At 38.0% G+C, this 18,882-nt stretch overlaps 1 protein-coding gene across 34 annotated transcripts in view; it reads right to left on the minus strand.

Moving 5' to 3' along the window:
* The window catches only part of HYCC2 (hyccin PI4KA lipid kinase complex subunit 2), an 89,037-nt gene that overhangs the window by 14,405 nt on the left and 55,750 nt on the right, over nucleotides 1-18,882 (minus strand). For all 34 annotated transcript variants that reach the window (XM_070580577.1, XM_070580575.1, XM_070580569.1 and 31 more), the window contains 4 exons: nucleotides 18,591-18,706; nucleotides 8,627-8,722; nucleotides 6,710-6,826; nucleotides 2,224-2,311 (listed from right to left, as the gene is read on the minus strand). In XM_070580577.1, coding sequence (XP_070436678.1) covers nucleotides 2,224-2,311; nucleotides 6,710-6,826; nucleotides 8,627-8,722; nucleotides 18,591-18,706 — 417 coding nt within the window. The remainder of the gene's footprint in view (nucleotides 1-2,223; nucleotides 2,312-6,709; nucleotides 6,827-8,626; nucleotides 8,723-18,590; nucleotides 18,707-18,882) is intronic.

The raw sequence follows: 18,882 nt of genomic DNA on the forward strand, positions 1-18,882 counted from the left end.
CCAACCATTTTTATCTATTTATCTCCTGGCTCTAGATTTGAATAGAGAAAAGAAGTGTTATTCATTGGGCTCCTCAGAGATCCCCAGCAATAAAAGATTATTCTAGGGCTATAGATTACTAATCTCTTTACCTATATTGCCTTGGAAATGCCACCTCTACTTAATTTATAAGACAAGGATAAAAGTATGAATTTAAAGAGTCAAACGCAAGGTATTATTATTCTGATGTAATTTAAAAAATCTTATTATCCATTTGTTTTAATGTAATCCTTAGGGTAAAATTAGGGATGCTGACATGAGGGAAAAAAAGAGAATTCAAGTATCAAAGAATTACTGTAAATGCTACCTCAATAAATATATATTTAGCTTAAAATATAATAAAAATTTATATGAATAAAATACCTTTAAAAAATTGTACTCAAAGTATGGCAAGTAAAAAATACATAAATCATATATTTAAAATGCCATTATAGAAATACTACGAAAAGCTTGGAAGACATAGAAAATTGCAAAGAAATACAAACCACCAGTCAAATCACCTAGACAGCTATTAGCATTTTGTATGTTTCCTCTGTCCTGTCCAGATTAAAAAAATAGTTCTATACTGTTTTACTGCTTATCACAAGCTAGCATTTTTCTTTAATATAAAATCTGAAACATATAATCTCATCAAGGAAACATCATTATAACTTAATCATTCTCTGTTGTGGAACACTTAGATTATTTTGATTTCTTTGCAATTAAAAATAACACGAACATTATGCTTATAATACACTTAAAAAGAATTTTAAGTAGTTTCCTAGGATACGTTGCTACACATGGGATAGTGGGTCACAGAAAACAAACACACATTACCAAACTGCTTCTGCAAGGGATGTTCAGAGTTGTGCTGTACTGCTACTGGTAACGTCGAGAATGCCTTCCTTAGTCCACTACTGGAGATGTACGTTTGTTTTTGGATTGATCATTTACCTTTCAGAGATATAGTCATTCATCACTTAACAACGGGGATATGTTCTGAGATGCGTCATCAGGCAATTTCACTGTTGTGTGAGCATCATAGAGTGCACTTACACAAACCTAGATGGTGTAGCCTACTACACACCTAGGCTATATGGTACTAACCTCATGGGACCACTGTCGTATATGCCATCTGTTGTTGACTGAAACGTGGTTATGTGGTGCATAACTGTGTATTCATTTTGTGGAAGAGTATGAAATCTTTTTATATAGAACAAAATATTAATGGGCTTTCTTGTCATGACTGTTGAGAATATTTTTCTCAGTTTGTGCATTGCATATTAATTTTGTTTTTAAAAAACTAATGGTTTAACATTTAGATGTTTATGTGGTCAAAATAGAAGATCAACCTTTTTTAGTGACTTGTCCCATTACTTAAGCTTAGAAAGTCCTCCCTTCTCTAGAAATTTGAGTAAATATTTATAACTTCTAACTCTTTCTTTTCTTAAAGGATTTTAAACCATTTAATTCTTTAATTTATCTGAACTCCATTTTGGTATGTGGTAGAAGGAGAGGATCTAAACCAATTTGTCTTCTCTCCAACAGTTAACCAATTGTTATTGTGGAACAAACCTTTTTCCCTCTATGATTTGGATTGCCTCATATATCACATATTGAATTTTTTTTTTACCCATTACTGCCCTGTTCAAGCACTGGTATGTTTGTTTGTTTTTTGATGAGGAAGATTGGCCCTGAGATAAGATCTGTTGCCAATCTTCCTCTTTTTGCTTGAGGAAGATTGTCCCTGAGCTAACATCTGTGCCAATCCTCCTCCCCTTTGTACGTGGGATGCGCCATAGCATGGCTTGACAAGCAGTTTGTAGGTCCATACCTGGGATCCAAACTCATGACCCCTGGGTCACTGAAGTGGAGTGCACAAACTTAACCACTACACCACCACGCTGGCCCCAAAGATGAATTTATTTTAATTTTAATTTTTTTGCTGAGGAAGATTCACCCTGAGCTAACATCTGCCAATCTTGCTCTTTTTGCTGAGGAAGATTCACCCTGAGCTAACATCTGTGCCAGTCTTCCTCTGTTTTGTATGTGGGGTGCTGCCACAGCATGGCTGCTGCCTAGCGGTGTAGGTCCAGGCCCAGGAACTGAACCCAGGCCGCCAAAGTGGAGCACGTCGAACTTAACCACCAGGCCACAGGGCCAACACACAGGTATGTTTAATAAAGAGTAAATGTAATAACTTACCAACAGTGGTTGAGAAAAGAGCTCTAGTTGAGCTCTATAAATGATGTCATCAAGGACTTCTTGGCCAAGGTCCCACTGTCCATTATACCTATGGAAAAGCAGATCGTTTACTATCTTCAGCAAATATTTCTAATCTTCAACAACAACCTTTTTATTGTTCCAAGTCCTACTGTTTTGGTTCTGAAACAAAATTTTCACATCAAATTTTGCATCATTTCATTTCTAAACTATCCCACTTTTGGTTATAAAACAAAATGAAGATTTAAAATACTAACATTTATAATAGTTTACAGATATCTCTTCATACAAATTGGTTTTTATCACGTATTGATATTTAGGGTAATCTATTTAATGTATTCATGAAAACCTGGGTTATTAACTATGTAAAGAGACATAGTTTTCCATAAGGAAAACATGGCAATTTCTAGACTCCAATTTAATGATCAGTTATGTTACATTTCAGCTATTTTAGGAGTACTAAAAGTACGATGAACAATTATACACCAGCAAATTGGACAATCTAGAAGAAATGGATAAATTCCTAGAAACATACTACCTACCAAGATAGAATCATGAAGAAATAGAAAATCTGAACAGACCAAATTACTAGCATGGAGATTTAATCAGTAATCAAAAATCTCCCAACAAACAAAAGTCTAGGAGCACATGGCTTCACAGGTGAATTCTACCAAACGTTTAAAGCAGAATTAACATCAACCCTTCTCAAACTCTTCTGACAAAAAGAAGATGAAGGAACACTTTCATACTCATTTTACAAAGCCAGAATTACCCTGATACCAAAACCAAACAAGGATACTACAAGAAAAGAAAATTACAGGTCAATATCCCTGTGAGATATTAGACAAAAATCCTCAACAGAATATTAGCAAATCAAATTCAACAATACAGTAAAAGGATCACACATCATGATCAAGTGGGATTTACCCTTGGGATGCAAGGACGGTTCAACATCTGATATTCAATCAATGTCATACCACATTAACAAAATGAAGGATAAAAATCATATGATCATCTCAAGACATGCAAAAAAAGCATTTGACAAAATTCAACATCCATTCATGATAAAAACTCTCAGCAAAGTGGGTACAGAGGGGTCATACCTTAACATAATAAAGGCCATATATGACAAACCCACAGCTAACATCATACTCAATGGTGAAAAAACTGAAAGCTTTTCCTCTAAGATCAGGACAAGACAAGGATGCCTACTCTCACCACTTTTATTCAACACAGTAATGGAAGTTCTAACCAGAGCAATTAGGCAAGAAAAAGAAATAAAAGTCATCCAAATCAGAAATGAAGAGGTAAAACTGTCTCTATTTGCAGATGACATGATATTATACATAAAAAACCCTAAAGACTCCACCAAAAAACTATTAGAACTAATAAACAAATTCAGTAAAGTTCCAGGATACAAAATCAATACAGTCATGTGCCACCTAACAATGTTTTTGTCAACAACAAACTGCATATACAATATGGTCCCATAAGACCGTAATAGAGGTGAAAAATTCCTATCAGTGACAATGTAGCCGTCATAACATCGTAGTGCAATGTATTACTCACGTGTTTGTAGTGATGCTGATGTAAACAAACCTACTGCACTGCCAGTCGTATGACAGTATAGCTTTTAGTCTATACCATCTAGGTTTGTGTAAGTACACTCTATGACATTCACACAACAAAATCACCTAATGACACATTTCTCAGAACATATCCTCATTGTTAAATGATGCACGACTATACACAAAAATCTTTTGCATTTCTGTACACTAATAATGAACTAACAGAAAGAGAATTAAGAAAACAATCCCATTTACAATTGCCTAAAAAATACCTAGGAATAAATTTGACCAAGGAGGTAAAGGACCTGTACACTGTACACTTATAGTTTTCATAAAAGACACTGATAAAAGAAACTGAAGAACAGACAAATAAATGGAAAAATATTCCATGCTCATGGATTAGGAGAATTAATATTGTTAAAATGTCCATACCACCCAAAGCAATCTATAGATTCAACGCAATTCATATCAAAATTCTGAGAAGATTTTTCACAGAAATAAAACAAACAATCCTAAAACTTGTATGGAACCACAAAAGATCCTGCCTGAATAGCCAAAACAATCTTGAGAAAGAAGAATAAAGCAGGAGGCATCGCATTTCCTGATTTCAAACTCATATTACAAAGCCATAGTAATCAAAACAGTATGGTATTGGCATAAAAACACACAGATCAATGCAACAGAATAGACAGCTGAGAAATAAACCCACACATACGTGGTCAATTAATTTACAACAAAAGAGTCAAAATATACAATAGAGAAAAGACAGTCTCTTCAGTAGATGGTGCTGGGAAAACTGCACAACCACATGCAAAAGAATGAAACTGGAGGGGCTGGCCCCGTGGCCGAGTGGTTAAGTTCGTGCGCTCCGCTGCAGGCGGCCCAGTGTTTCGTCGGTTCGAATCCTGGGCGCGGACATGGCACTGCTCGTCAGACCACGCTGAGGCGGCGTCCCGCATGCCACAACTAGAGGAACCCACAACGAAGAATACACAACTATGTACCGGGGGGGTTTGGGGAGAAAAAGGAAAAAATAAAATCTTAAAAAAAAAAAAAAAGAATGAAACTGGACCACTTATCTTACACCATATTTTAAAAAAACCTCAAAATGGACTAAAGATTTTAACCTAAGACCTGAAACCATGAAACTCTTAGAAGAAGACACAAGAGGTAAGCTCCGTGACATCAGTCTTGGTAATGATTTTTTGGATTTGACACCAAAGGAAAAGGCAACAAAAGCAAAATAAACAAGTGGAACTACATCAAACTAAAAAGATTCCACACAGCAAAGGAAACCACCAACAAAATGAAAAGGCAACCTAAAGAATGGGAAAAAATATTTGCAAATCACATATTTGATAAGGGGTTAATATCCAAAATATATAAAGAACTCACACAAGTCAATAGAAAAAAAAAATCTAATTAAAAATGGGCAGAGGATCTAAATAGACTTTTTCCCAAAGAATACATACAAAAGGCCAACAGGTACATGAAAAGGTGCTCAACAGCACTAATCATCACGGAAATGCAAATCAAAACCACAATGAGATACCATTTCACACCTGTTAGAATGACTAGTATCAAAAAGACAAGAAATAGCAAGTGTTGGGAGGATGTGGAGAAAAGGAAACCCTGTACACTACTGGTGGGAATGTAATTCGGTGTAGCCACTATGGAAAACAGTACGGAGTACCCTCAAAAAATTAAAAATAGAACTACCATATGAGCCAGCAATTCCACTTCTGGTATATAGCCGAAGGAAATGAAATCACTATCTCAAAAGGTATCTGTACCCTCATGTTTATTACAGCATTACTTACAATAGTCAAGACATGGAAACAACTTAAGTATACACTGACAGATGATGAATAGATAAAGAAAATATGGTATATATATATACAACAGAATATTATTCAGTTATTAAAAAGAGAAGGAAATCCTGCCATTTGCAACAACATGGATGGACCTTGAGGGCATTACGCCAGACAGGGAAAAACAAATATGGTATTGGGGCCGGCCCAGTGGCAGAGCAGTTAAGTTCGAACGTTCCGCTTCTTGGTGGCCCGGGGTTCGCTGGTTCGGATCCCGGGTGAGGACATGGCATTGCGTGCCAAAAGCCATGCTGTGGTAGGTGTCCCATGTATAAAGTAGAGGAAGATGGGCGTAGATGTTAGCTCAGGGCCAGTCTTCCTCAGCAAAAAGAGGAGGATTGGCAGTAGTTAGCTGAGGGCTAATCTTCCTCAAAAAAAAAACAAAAACACACAAAAAAAACCAAATATGGTATAATCTCACTTACATGAGAAATTTAAAAAAAAAAAAAACAAAAACCAAACTCACAGATACACAAAACAGACTGGTGGTTGCCATAGGCAGTGTGGGTGGGCAAAAAGGTTGAACGTGTTCAAAGGGTACAAACTTCCAGTTACAAGAGAAATATGTCCTGCGTATTGGGACTACAGTTAGCGTGGTGACTATAGTTAATAATACTGTATTGTACATTTGAAAGTTGCTAAAAGAAGAAATCTTAAAAGTTCTCATCACAAGAAAAAAAAATATGTAGCTATGTGAGGTGATGAATGTTAACTAAACTCATTGTAGTAATCATTTCACAATATAAAATATATCTAATCATTATGCTGTGTACCTAAAACTAATACAATCTTATATGTCAATTATATCTCAATTAAAAAGTTGTCTTTGTTATTATATTGCTTTCAAATAGAAAGTGTATTATTCATCTAAAAAGAAGTATTAAAAGGAATTCATATTAGAAAAACAAGATAATGTGTCCATCATGGAACAACAGATTCAGTGTTGTGCAACTGATAAGGAGAAAAGAGAAATATTAAATTTCCAAACATTAGGAAGAGTCTACCCAATTTCACAGTCCACCTACTTACATGGCATAATAAACCCCTGTGAGAAGTTGCACCATAAATTCGGGATCCAATACTATTCGACCACAGAGTTCTTTCCAGTGTTTTTCGTGTTGCCGTGGAAACCCACTTACACAAACCCTAGGAAAATACAGGATTTATGATGTGTGATTTCCCAATTCATTAAATATTTTTACTTTCATAAATTCATTTATTCAATCATTCATTCCTCAAATATTTATTCGTTCCTTAATTAGTGACTATGTGCCAGTCACTGTCTTGGGCCTAGGCATACAGTTGTGAAAAGGCAAAAAGATAATAAAATCTGTGCCCTCAAAAAGCATACATTCTAGAGGACTATATCAATAAAGCAACAACTTTTCTCAAATAGCTAACTATCTCTTTCATAATCATTCTTCTCCCTCTTCACGAGAGAAATGCATAATTTCACACATTGCAAATTGCATCAGGATGAATTAGTGGGAGATACAGAAATCTCAAAAACAAACAAAGGAGTATTTCAAAATAGTGATGTTTGTGAGGCTATTTTTAAATGTGCAATGGCCACATAGTTTCTTAAAATTCTTTAGGGGATAATCTATAAAATCAAACTTACAGCTAATTTAAGATTGGCCTTCCCCCAATTATGAAAACTGAATTTTGTTATAAACAGGGCCACATTCCATTCCCAGTAACCCAACAACAGCATGAACTTGAGCAGAGCATCGTGGTGGACAGACCCTTGGGGGACCACGATCCTTATGACCCCTCCTTCTTGGTACTCATGCCCCATGTCATCCCTTCCTCTTGAGTGTGGCTGGGCAAAGGTAACAGGATCTCCCTGAGTCCGTGTACAAGAATATGTGCCTATGGTACATAAGATTGTAGCGCAGGTCTTGCTGGAGTCTCTCTCATCTCTTCTCTGCTTTGAAGAAGCAAGCTGCCACGGCTATGTTGTAGGCTGCTTATGTTGGGAGGTCCACGTGGCAAGGAACTGAGGCTGGCCTTCAGCAGACAGCCAACAAGAAACTGAAGCCCTCAGTCTTACAACTACAGGAACTGAATCCTGCCAACAAACGTGTATAATTCCTCAATCGGGCCTTAGGGAAGACTGCAACTTCCGCCAACATCTTAACTGCAGCTTTTTATGATCCTAAGCAGAGGACTCAACTAACTCATGCCTAAACTCCTGACCCACAAAACTGTGAAATAATAAATGTGTGCTATTTTAAGCTGCTAATTTCGTGGTATATTATGAGGCGACAGAAAACTAATACACATTTAACTTCTTTTTGGGGCTTAGTTTCCTCAAGTAAAAATCAGTTGGACAGGATGAACTCAGGGTTCCTTCCGTAACGGAAATTCTGTGAAGCTAAATGTCCTGTCTCCAAACTAATTTATATTACTTAAGCTTTTTTTTCTGTAGTGGACATTTAAATTTTAGCTCAAGTCTGTCCAAATTATTAGAAGTTCTGATTTAGTAAAGATTTGAACACATAAATACAAATGAGACATACAGATAATTGGTGTTATTGCTAATCTTATCCAAAGCAGAGACAGTTATTTGTGAAAGATATACAGAAAAAAGTTCACATTTCTTAAGACTTTCTCCACATATAGGTCTATGTATTCAAAGCTCTCAAAGTGATTTATAAAAATTGGCATCCAGGCAGTGATTAGGTGTATCACTAAACCACCCTAAACTTAAGACATCTTGGCTTAACTTGATGTTCAGCTAGAAAACACTTCTTTAATGCCGAAGTATTTTCAAGGTCATGATGCATGCGGGATGATAAGGAGCCCAACAAGAATGAAAGCTCCCTGCGTTTTGTTTACTGCTGTACCACCAGAAGTTATAACAGTGCCTGCGACTGAGAACGTGCTCAATAAACATCCATCAAATGAATAAATGTGAAGGTTAATGATAATTACTCTTCTCACCTGGAGCCCATCCGACAAAGAGACTGGTAAGATGAAGCAGGCATATACACAATAGCAGAATTATAACACAACATGAGAAAACTCAGGACTTCGAACCTAGAAACAACAAAAACAAGGGAAAAGGATTACAGTTATTTCTACTAAGTCCTTTAAAATTCACGCTCAACCTACCTCTCCAACCTCACTTTCCTCCACTGCCTACCACATACCTGACACTACATCAATCTTCTTACAACCCCTTGAATATGCATAATCGTTCATAACTCTTTGCTTTTATGGATGCTGTCCTTTCTTCCTAGAACATACTTTTTCACTTGGGAAACTCCTGCTAAGGTTTCAAGTCCTGGCTCAAATTTTTACCTTGGACATAAAGCCATTCTTAATTCTCCCAGATAAAGGAAATTGTTCCCTTTATCTGTGTAGCTCTAATACAGCATTTATCCCATTGAATCATAATTCTCTGACTCTACCTCTGTTTTACCTATTTAATAATAAGCAACTTTAGGATGAAACCCGGATTTATTCTTCTCTGTCTCTAGTGTCCAGCACAGTGTCCAACACATTATAATTGCTCAATAAATTTTTACTGAATGAATAAATGAATGCTTTCCTAATCTTTACAATCTCTAAGAAAGTGGCTCCTAAGTCTGGATGCACATTACAGTTATTTAAGGAAACTGTGAAATAACCATATTCCTGTGTCTCAACCCAGATTGACCCAATTAGAATCTCTGAGGGCAGGACCCAGGGAAGTTGTATTTCTAAAAAGCTGCCCATAGGTGATGAAGAGTATTTGGTAACTCTTTGTACTATTTTTGAAACCTTTTTTATAAGTTTGAAATTATTTCAAAATGAAGTTAAAAATTGAGTTGAAAGTCTGACTTGGAGGTAGGTACATCTTCAGATCCTTTCTCTTTCTCTATGCCACTACATTTATTGAACATTTATTTTATGAAATTAAAGATTTATTTTCTGAAAGGATAAAAGAGAAATTCCCACCTGGGAACCACCAGGTACAATCGTGGTTTGGGGCAGCAGGGAGGAGGGGGAAAATACCAGACGGAAAATAGGAAAGTTAGATGAAATATGTCTTACTGGATATTGAGACCTCAAACTCTCCCTCCTGACTTGGCCACCAGCAGGCTAGGAGCCAGCTCTCTAGTTAAGAGACTAGAAGAGCTTTCTCTAAGGAATTTGACCACCCTAAGAGGAAACACTTAGAGATTTGGACTTGGGAAGTTCCCCAACTGAATGATCCAGTTAGAAATTGTGAAGTTCATAGTCAACTAGCCCTACTAATATGGAAAGAGCTTCTAATTTTTCATTCTCCTGCTCTTAAATATAAGGGGGAAAAAAAGGATTACCAGACATCTGAGGAACTCCACTAACATGAAAACAAGATCAAAATATATAGGAAAATAAAAAAGCACAATTTGGAGGAAACAGAGAATATACAAAGAAAAAAAATAACTTTCAATAAAGCAAATTATCATTACTATTCTCAAAAATATGAGAGAAGACGTTTCTGAAAAAAACAAAAAGAAAAACAAGATCTATTTAAAAAGACCATTCAGAGGGCCGGCCCTGTGGTATAGTGGTTAAGTTCAGCGCACTCCACTTCAGCAGCCCAGGTTCATGGATTCAGATCCCGGGCACAGACCTACACCACTTGTCAGCCATGCTGTGGCAGCAACCCACATATAAAGTGGAGGAAGACTGGCACAGATGTTAGCTCAGGGCAAATCTTCCTCCACAAAAAAAAAAGAAAAAGAAAAAGAAAAACCATTCAGAAAACAAGAAAAGCTTTTAGATATATCATTGCAGAAATTAAAAACTCAAGAAAAGCATTGGTGGTTGAAGTTGAGGAAACACCACAGAAAGTAAAGCAAAAGGAAAAAGATATGACAAATGAGAGAGGAAAGAGGACCACTGCAGGAGTTCCAACATCCAAATAATAAAGCTCCAGAAGACAGATGGTAAAAGGCCAGATAAAATGGAGAAGCTCAATTAATTAACAATAATTATTGAAGAAAATCTCCCAGTTCGAAGGACATGAGTTTCCAAACCAAAAGGGTCTACCTAGTGCTCAGCACAATGGAGGAAATAAACCCACACCAAGAAATATCACAGTTGAATTTCAGAATAGTAGGAACAAAGAGTGAGGATATAGGGCAGAGGAAACAGATCCACATAGGAAAAAGAAAAGGGAATTCCCAGGATGAGAGTGAAAGGAGATCCTGAGATAATAAGTGTACACCAGCCACAGAGGGCAACACAGTCCAGACTGGAGTAAGTCAAAGGCTCCAGGAGCTCCTTTTTCAGGAAGATGAAATTGAGAGAGTAATGGATATGAATGAAGACTTGAAAGGAGATTTAGACAACTGATAGAGAATTTGCAGGGGTTGAATTACAAAGCACATAATAAACAAAGGAAAAAAAAAAAAGGAAAATTATGAACTCCAAGGAAAACAAAAAGGTATGAAGGACAAGTAATCAGTTAATCACAAAGCCCAGTACTGAATAGCTCCAAATGAACCACAGTCAATCATAATAATGAGAAATCTGAGTAACGAGTTCCCACAATTGCAACATTACTACATTCAGAAGATAGGAGAATGAGAGAGGTAACAAGCTAAATCTTTATCTTTCACAGAGACAAGTTATTAGATAATGCCCCAAACTGAAAAACTAAGAAGCAGGAAGTTACTCAAAGATGTGGAGAGAGTCAGTTAAAGCAAGATTTCTCAACTTCAGCACTGTTGGCATTCTGTTGTGGGGGCTAGCCCGGGCACTGCAGATGTTGAGCAGCACCCCTGACCTCTACTCATGAGATGCCTGTAGCAGCCTGCTCTCTCACCCAGTTGTGACAATCAAGTAAGTCTCCAGACATTAGCAAATGTTCCCCACAAGGCAAAACTGCCCCGGCTGAGAACCACTGGTTAAAAGTCATTACACCTGGGAAAGGAGAAATGGAAGGGGGGGAGGGAACCGGAAATTGCAGTTTTTCTTAATAAACTGTATAGAGCTAATGCATACGTGTTTAACTTTCAAAATATATATATGTGTGTGTGTCTGTGTGTGTGTATATTCCTGACACAGTTGACTGTACAAAAAACTAAAACATACAGCAAAAACAAAACAACAGCCAATAGCACAATGAGATATCACCCTTCACACCCACCAAGGTGGCTAGAACCAAAAAGATGGAAAATAAGCACTGGTGAGGATGTTGAGAAACTGGCATATCACACACGGCTGGTGGGAATGCAAAATGGTACACTCAATCTGGAAAATGGTATGACAGTTCCTCAGAAAGTTAAGCATTGAATTACCATATGATCCAGCAATTCGACTCCTAGATACATACCCAAAAGAAATGAAAACAGATGTTCACACAAAACTCATAAACAAATGTTCCTAGCAGTATTATTCATAAACAGCCAAAAAAAGTGGAAATAACCCAAATGTCCATCAACTGATGAATGGATAAATAAAATATCTATCAATATAATGGAATATTACTCAGTCATTTAAATGAGGAAGGGCTGATACACACCACCACATGAATGAACCTTGAAAACATGCTAAGTAAAAGAAGCCAGCCACAAAAGGCCACATATTGCATAATTCCATTCATATGAAACATCTAGAAGAAACAAAATCACAGAGAAGTAAGATACCTGGTGGACAGGGGCTGGAGGGGAAGAAACGGGAGCTTCTTTCTGGTGCAATGAAAATGCCCTGGACTTAGATAGTGGTAATGGTTGCACAATCTTGTGACTACACCAAAAATCACTGAATTGTACACTTTAATGGGGTGAATTTTACGATGTGAATTATACCTCAATTAAAAATAAATTAAAAGGGGGCTGGCCCCGTGGCTGAGTGGTTAAGTTTGCGCGCTCTGCTGCAGGTGGCCCAGTGTTTCATTGGTTCGAATCCTGGGCGCGGACATGGCACTGCTCATCAAGCCACGCTGAGGCGGCATCCCGCATGCCGCCAACTAGAAGGACCCACAACAAAGAAAATACAACTATGTACCGGGGGGCTTTGGGGAGAAAAAGGAAAAAATAAAATCTTTAAAAAAATAAATAAATTAAAAGGTCAATAATTAACTGAAAATGTGCAAGGTGTAAAACAGTGCAGTTTCCTCAATACTTAAAAATCACTAGAGAAAAAATACACAGTTCAATAAGAAAAATGGATATAGGACATGCAAATGCAGTTTACAGGTCAAGAAAAATAATTAATGAATTAACATATTAAAAGCATTCAGGCCCAGTCATAATTAAAGGAATGCCAAGTAAAACAATATGACATCAATTTTTAATGATCAGACTGGCAAAGATTAAAAAATTTGAAAATACCCAGTATTGGGGGTTAGTATGAGGAAACAGGCACTGGTACTAATAGGCATACTACAGACTAGTAGTATGTCAGACTACTACTAGGACATTCAATTGGTACGCTTGTTTTGGGGAGGGTAATTTAGCAGTATCTATTCAAACTGAAAAAAGCAGACATTCTTTAGCGTAGCAATTTCCCTGCTAGAAATTTATCGTACAGATACTTTGGTGATCTCATGCAAATATATATATATACAAAAAAATATTGTGTTCCTTCCAATATTGTTTATAGTAGCAAAAAGTTGAAAACAATCTAAATTTTAGTCAAGATGAGACTGGTTAAAAACTGATAGTACAGGGCCGGCCCCGTGGCCGAGTGGTTAAGTTCACGCGCTCCACTTCGGCGGCCCAGGATTTTGCCGGTTCGGACCCTGGGCGCGGACATGGTGCCACTTATTAGCCCATGCTGAGGTGGCATCCCACATGCCACAACTACAAGGACCCACAACTGAAATATACAACTATGTACTGGGGGGAATTGGGGAGAAAAAGCAGGGGAAAACAAAAAGATTGGCAACAGTTGTTAGCTCAGGTGCCAATCTTCTAAAAACAAAAACTGATGGTACATACACAGAATGGAATAACAAGTAATCGTTAAAAAAGAACAAGGAGACTTCTATATGATACTAGAGAAATATGTCCAAGATTTATTCTTGTTTTTTTAAAACTGTTTTTTGTTTTCTGGTTAAAGATTTTATTTTTCCTTTTTCTCCCCAAAGCCCCCCAGTACATAGTTGTATATTTTTATGCAGCTCTGCGGCGGCAGTGGAGCGTGCAAACTTAACCACTTGGCCATGGGGCTGGCCCCCCAAGATTTATTCTTAAATGAAAAAAGCAAGTTGCAGAACAAGATATGCAAGTGAATTCAGTGTGTATAGGCCTGCATGTGTTTAAGGTTGAATACGTGCTTTTATATGCGCTAAAATTTCTGAAGCGACACATAAAAAACTGCTAACATTTTAACTAATGAGAGTAGAAATGAATGGTTAGAGGGAAGAGGACACATATACTTTGTTCTTTGTACTTTCATCTATTTTCACTTTATACTCTGTTCTATTTTAAATTTACCACATGTATATAATGTTATACTTTAAAAATTAAAAGTAGAAAACAAAAAAGAAACCTGGTAACCAGATTATTTTAATGCAAACCAGTCTGCAAACTATACTTATCAACCACTATTGTAACATAAATTTTATATTGTGAAATGATTTGAGTAAACCAACATAACTGTATAGAAAAAAATTAAGTTGTCACTTCATGTTGGGATAAGGCCTTCTCCAAGTGTTACACAGCACCCTGCTGGCTAACAAAAGATGATCACTAGAGCTGAATTCCACAAGAGTGTGTTAGGACACAAGGGAAGCCACTGCATTTTCTACCATATGTGTAATATTGGAAAAACCCATAAGGAGAACTGGAATTCCAGATTGAAGCACTTGATCAAAATGCCAATGACTATGGAAACTCACTTGATCCTATGTTTGCTACATAACTCTAATATTATAACCAATAAGATAAGAGTACTATTTTACTATGAACATAAAATATTACATAACAAATAATAGTATCACTAACATTATGTGCCAGACACTATGCTAAGCATGTTTTGGGCATCATCTTAACTTACTGAAATTATAAATTGGATGAACTTTATTTGAAATGATCGTGTGTCATTTACCTGAACATATTATGGGAACGACATTGTGTCTGCCTGGGGAACACCTCCCCTATCTAGTATTGTAAAATAGAAAGCATGTAAATCCTCCCTTCCTCCAATATTAATTGGACATGCTAAATGGGGACCAGTAAGATCGCCAAGCCTATAAGGTCATTAATTTGCTGCACAATAGCCCTGTGTGGAGTACAGACTGAGGCTCATGGCAAAACCCAGTAGATGCCACCTAGTGACGTCTTCCGGGATTTGCGACCAGGAAATTTCCATTTGAGAGACAACTAGCTTGCCATTAGGCACTGAGACTGCCCCTATGACTGAAACAAAATAATCCTGAAATCTAAAATTCCCATATCTTGGGTGATGTCAGAAAAACATGGGCAGTGCCAGAAGAGTTCCAACATAAAGTGGAAACGGTTTGTGCAGGAATATGCTACTAGGGGAATGCAAAGAGATACTCAGAGTACTCATAAGCAGGGAGCCTCTTTTTCCGTAGGGCCAACTTTGGCACCATGTGCCAGGCTGCCAGATTCTATCATCACCTGGACACTATCCTATGAAGTGCTCTCTAATGACCAACAAATAGCTGCTTGGTTTATGGATGGCAGTTCTAACATGCATAGACTACATCCTGTTTGGAAGGCTGCCACTCTGACTGAAGAAGGTAAAAACAAATCACCTTGGTGAGTGGACTTAATTGCATGCTGTTTGGCACTATGTTTGGGTTTTTACCAACTCATGGGCTGTGGCCAATGGCCTGGCCATATGATCAGGCAGGAGAACCACAGAAAACTGGCCTATTTAAAGAAGTGTCTGTATAGGGAACAGCCCTATGGAAATCACTATGGGAATTTGAAGAGTGCATTAAAGTAGGATATGTCTATGTCCATCAGGAGAAACCCCTTCCAGAGTTGGAAGGTGATTGGTTTCAATGAGTAGATATTCCAGTGTGCTTGCTTAAGGTGGCCCTCTGGGTCCATGAAATAGTCGACATGGCAGTACTGTGGCAATGCAGAGATGGGCTGAATTTAGACATATTCCTTTTGTAACCTGCGAGACACAAAATGCCAGTAAGAAATGTTCTACCAACAACAGAGACAGACTGCAGATGGCCATAGGGAAGATTCCCCTGGAATAAAGGCCTGCACACAGTTGACAGTGGACTGATGTCAGTAGCCCCGAGGGCTACAAATGGGTCCTGACAGGAATAGACACTTACTCTGCACTGAGCTTTGCTTACCTGATGGCAGATCAAATGTTCATAGTACTACAAAGGGACCAGAATATAAGATATTGCACCTATTTGGATTACTGAGTCACATTTCTTCAGAGCAAGGAACACACTTTACAGCCCATAAGGCCTAACAATGGGTAAGGAGATATCCTCAGGGTAATGGTTTGATAGAGAAGTGGAACAAACAAGTGAAACATCTGTTACCTAAAATGGGGACGGTACGGGGAGGGATAAAGCACGAAGGGTTGGCTTAAATGCCTTCATGAGCTTACTATGTTGAGTACTCGCACTCAACAAAAGGGAGACCAAGGGAGGGTCACCACTAGATAGATTCTTCTGCTTTTCTGGGGGTTTGGAAAGAGATGAGTGGAGGGGACAATGGTGGTATGACTACGCAACTCTTCCCATGGGGGTAAGATGGTCGTATAACTTTCTTCCCCAAATCACCTCAACTTTTTTTTTCCTACCTAAAGCAGTGGTCTGAGGACCAGCACTGTGACTGCAGATGTCAGAAGCAGAGACCTTCCTAAGCAAGAAGCTGTAACTATATCTTTTAACCATTATGTCAGAATTCCTAAGGGCCCAACGGGGTGGGTTGTGCCTTCACTCCATCCAGTAAAACTGGGGTTGAAAGAGAATGCAGACATATTGCCCAGTGGTGAGATAGCCCACTAGTTCTGTGCTTGAGTAAACTTACCCTATATGGATGGGAGAAGAGTAGCAGAGGCACATGCTAGACTGGTATTGCTGCCAGCAATCCAGACCAGCACAATGGCTCAACCTAATGTCCCTTCGAAAGGTAGAAAAGTTTGGGGACAAATGGAGAGAGGGAGGAATGGTAGCTGAGATAAGGGAATCAATAAATGGATTATGCAATGAGGGAAATTCAATACTACACTGCTACCTTGAGAAAGGTTCAGAGCAAGAGCTAATATTGTCTCTTGGCTCAATTATATCAGATTCCTGAAAGAGTGAAGCCATATGTTGGTGAGACCACTCCTGCTTTTAGAACCTGATAAAATCAAATGGAAGCCTGCAAACTTGAGTGGCATTGTTCTGGGACACACTGGCGAGATCTATGATGACGAACTGGAATAACAGTTAATGACTAAGTGAGACTCTGGTAATATGCTAGGATCTTTGACTCTTATTTTTCAGGTTACATCTACTGCCATTCCGTGATACAGTGTAATGCTGGCACTGTTGGTAAGGTTATAATACTAATACTGATAGTCAAATGTATTAGTAAATTGAGTTAAAGGCTCCTTATGATGAATACTAATGGAAAATTACTGGCCTGAAGGAAGAACTGAATTTAGCTACTCATCAGCTAATTTCTATGATAAACAGTTCCTCAAGTTTATCGTAAGGTACAAATAGCAGCAGATGGGGGTAGAATGGGAAAGAATAATCAAAAATTGGTACAAAAATATGTAAATGTATGTAGCAGTTTTATAGAACAAATTAGTTGTTTCTTCAAATATATCCCTAACTTACACTGGCTACTCAAATGTTAGGCGTATTCACAATGACCATATTGCCATCTGTGTCTGTCATATAAATGCTATACTAAAGTAGATGCCCAGATAAACAAGATTGTTTTTGTTTAAAAGATCCTTGGCCAAAGGTCAGGGGATGGCCTGTGTAGTAAAGAATTTGGCCTTGCCCAAAAGGGTCTAGGCTCTTCCCCACCGCTAAGAAGTAACCTATGTCATATCTGATAGGAGTGTCTTTGTTTGGGATGGGGACTGGTGACAACAGATCTCAGGGAGGAAGTGGTGACATACAACATTCTTTGCTGGGGGCTGGCCACACCAGAAAGAACCAATGTGATTTACAGTTGTGGTTTGGGTCACAGTATCAATCAACCTGGAGGCTGAGATCAACCTTGCGAACAATCAATCTAATCAATCATGCCTACCTAATGGAGCCCAATAAAAACTCTGGACACTGATGCTCACCTGAGCCTGATGCTATGCATACTGTCACACAGTGATGCTGGGAGTGTAATGCATCCTGATTCCAGGGGCAAGGACAACGGAAGCTTTGTATTTGTAACCCTCCCAGACTCTACCCCATGCATTTCTATTTTTAGCTGATTTTAATCTGTGCCCTTTCCTTGTAATAAACAATAAGTGTGAATATAACAGCTTTCGTTCAATGAGTTCTATGAGTCCTGCCAGTGAGTTACTAAACCTAAGAGTGATTATGGGAACCCCCCAAACCTGCAGTTGGTGTCAAAAGTGAAGGTAGTCTTAAGGACTGTGCGTCCAAACTTTGCAGTTTGCCTAACTTCAGGTAGGCAGGTACTCTCACTAACCCATTCTACAATGAAGAAAGCAAGGAGCACAGAGTAGATAAACTGCCTGAGAGGGTAAGCTTCTAAGGTGTAGTGCTAGCGCACAAACCCTGGTTTGGCTGACTTCATGCCCACACTTCTAGTTTTTACATTGCTTTATTATACAAGATGACCACAACATACATAGTACCAACCATTAGATGGATGGGTATTTCACTGTATGATGTATTTCACTAGTATGACATATTTAACTTTTTGCCTCCTCTCATACCAAACTTAAGTGAAAGTAACTATAGTTGACTGTTAAGCACAAATTAATAATTATTACTGTCTACAGTTTTGACCATTACCGGTTTTGTGCAGTGAATGTTTCCCTCTGAGGATGAAGATCACTATAAACAACTCTGATGAGATCATGCTGACACAATGCCCCTTCGGTCAAAGCCATGGATCCAATTGTCGACGGCTACAAAGATAAGGTAAAGTATGAGACTGACTGCACCTCTAAAATGAACTAAAAATCTCTATCATGAAAGGATATTTAAGTTTGTTTCAACAAAAGGCAGTTTCAGACTATTTCTTCTTCTCTTTCAAAACCTTTCCCATTTTTCAATTATATACGTTTTACAACTCTCTTTGGAA

This window comes from Equus przewalskii, chromosome 17 (assembly GCF_037783145.1).
Source record: "Equus przewalskii isolate Varuska chromosome 17, EquPr2, whole genome shotgun sequence".
Classification (NCBI taxonomy): domain Eukaryota; kingdom Metazoa; phylum Chordata; class Mammalia; order Perissodactyla; family Equidae; genus Equus; species Equus przewalskii.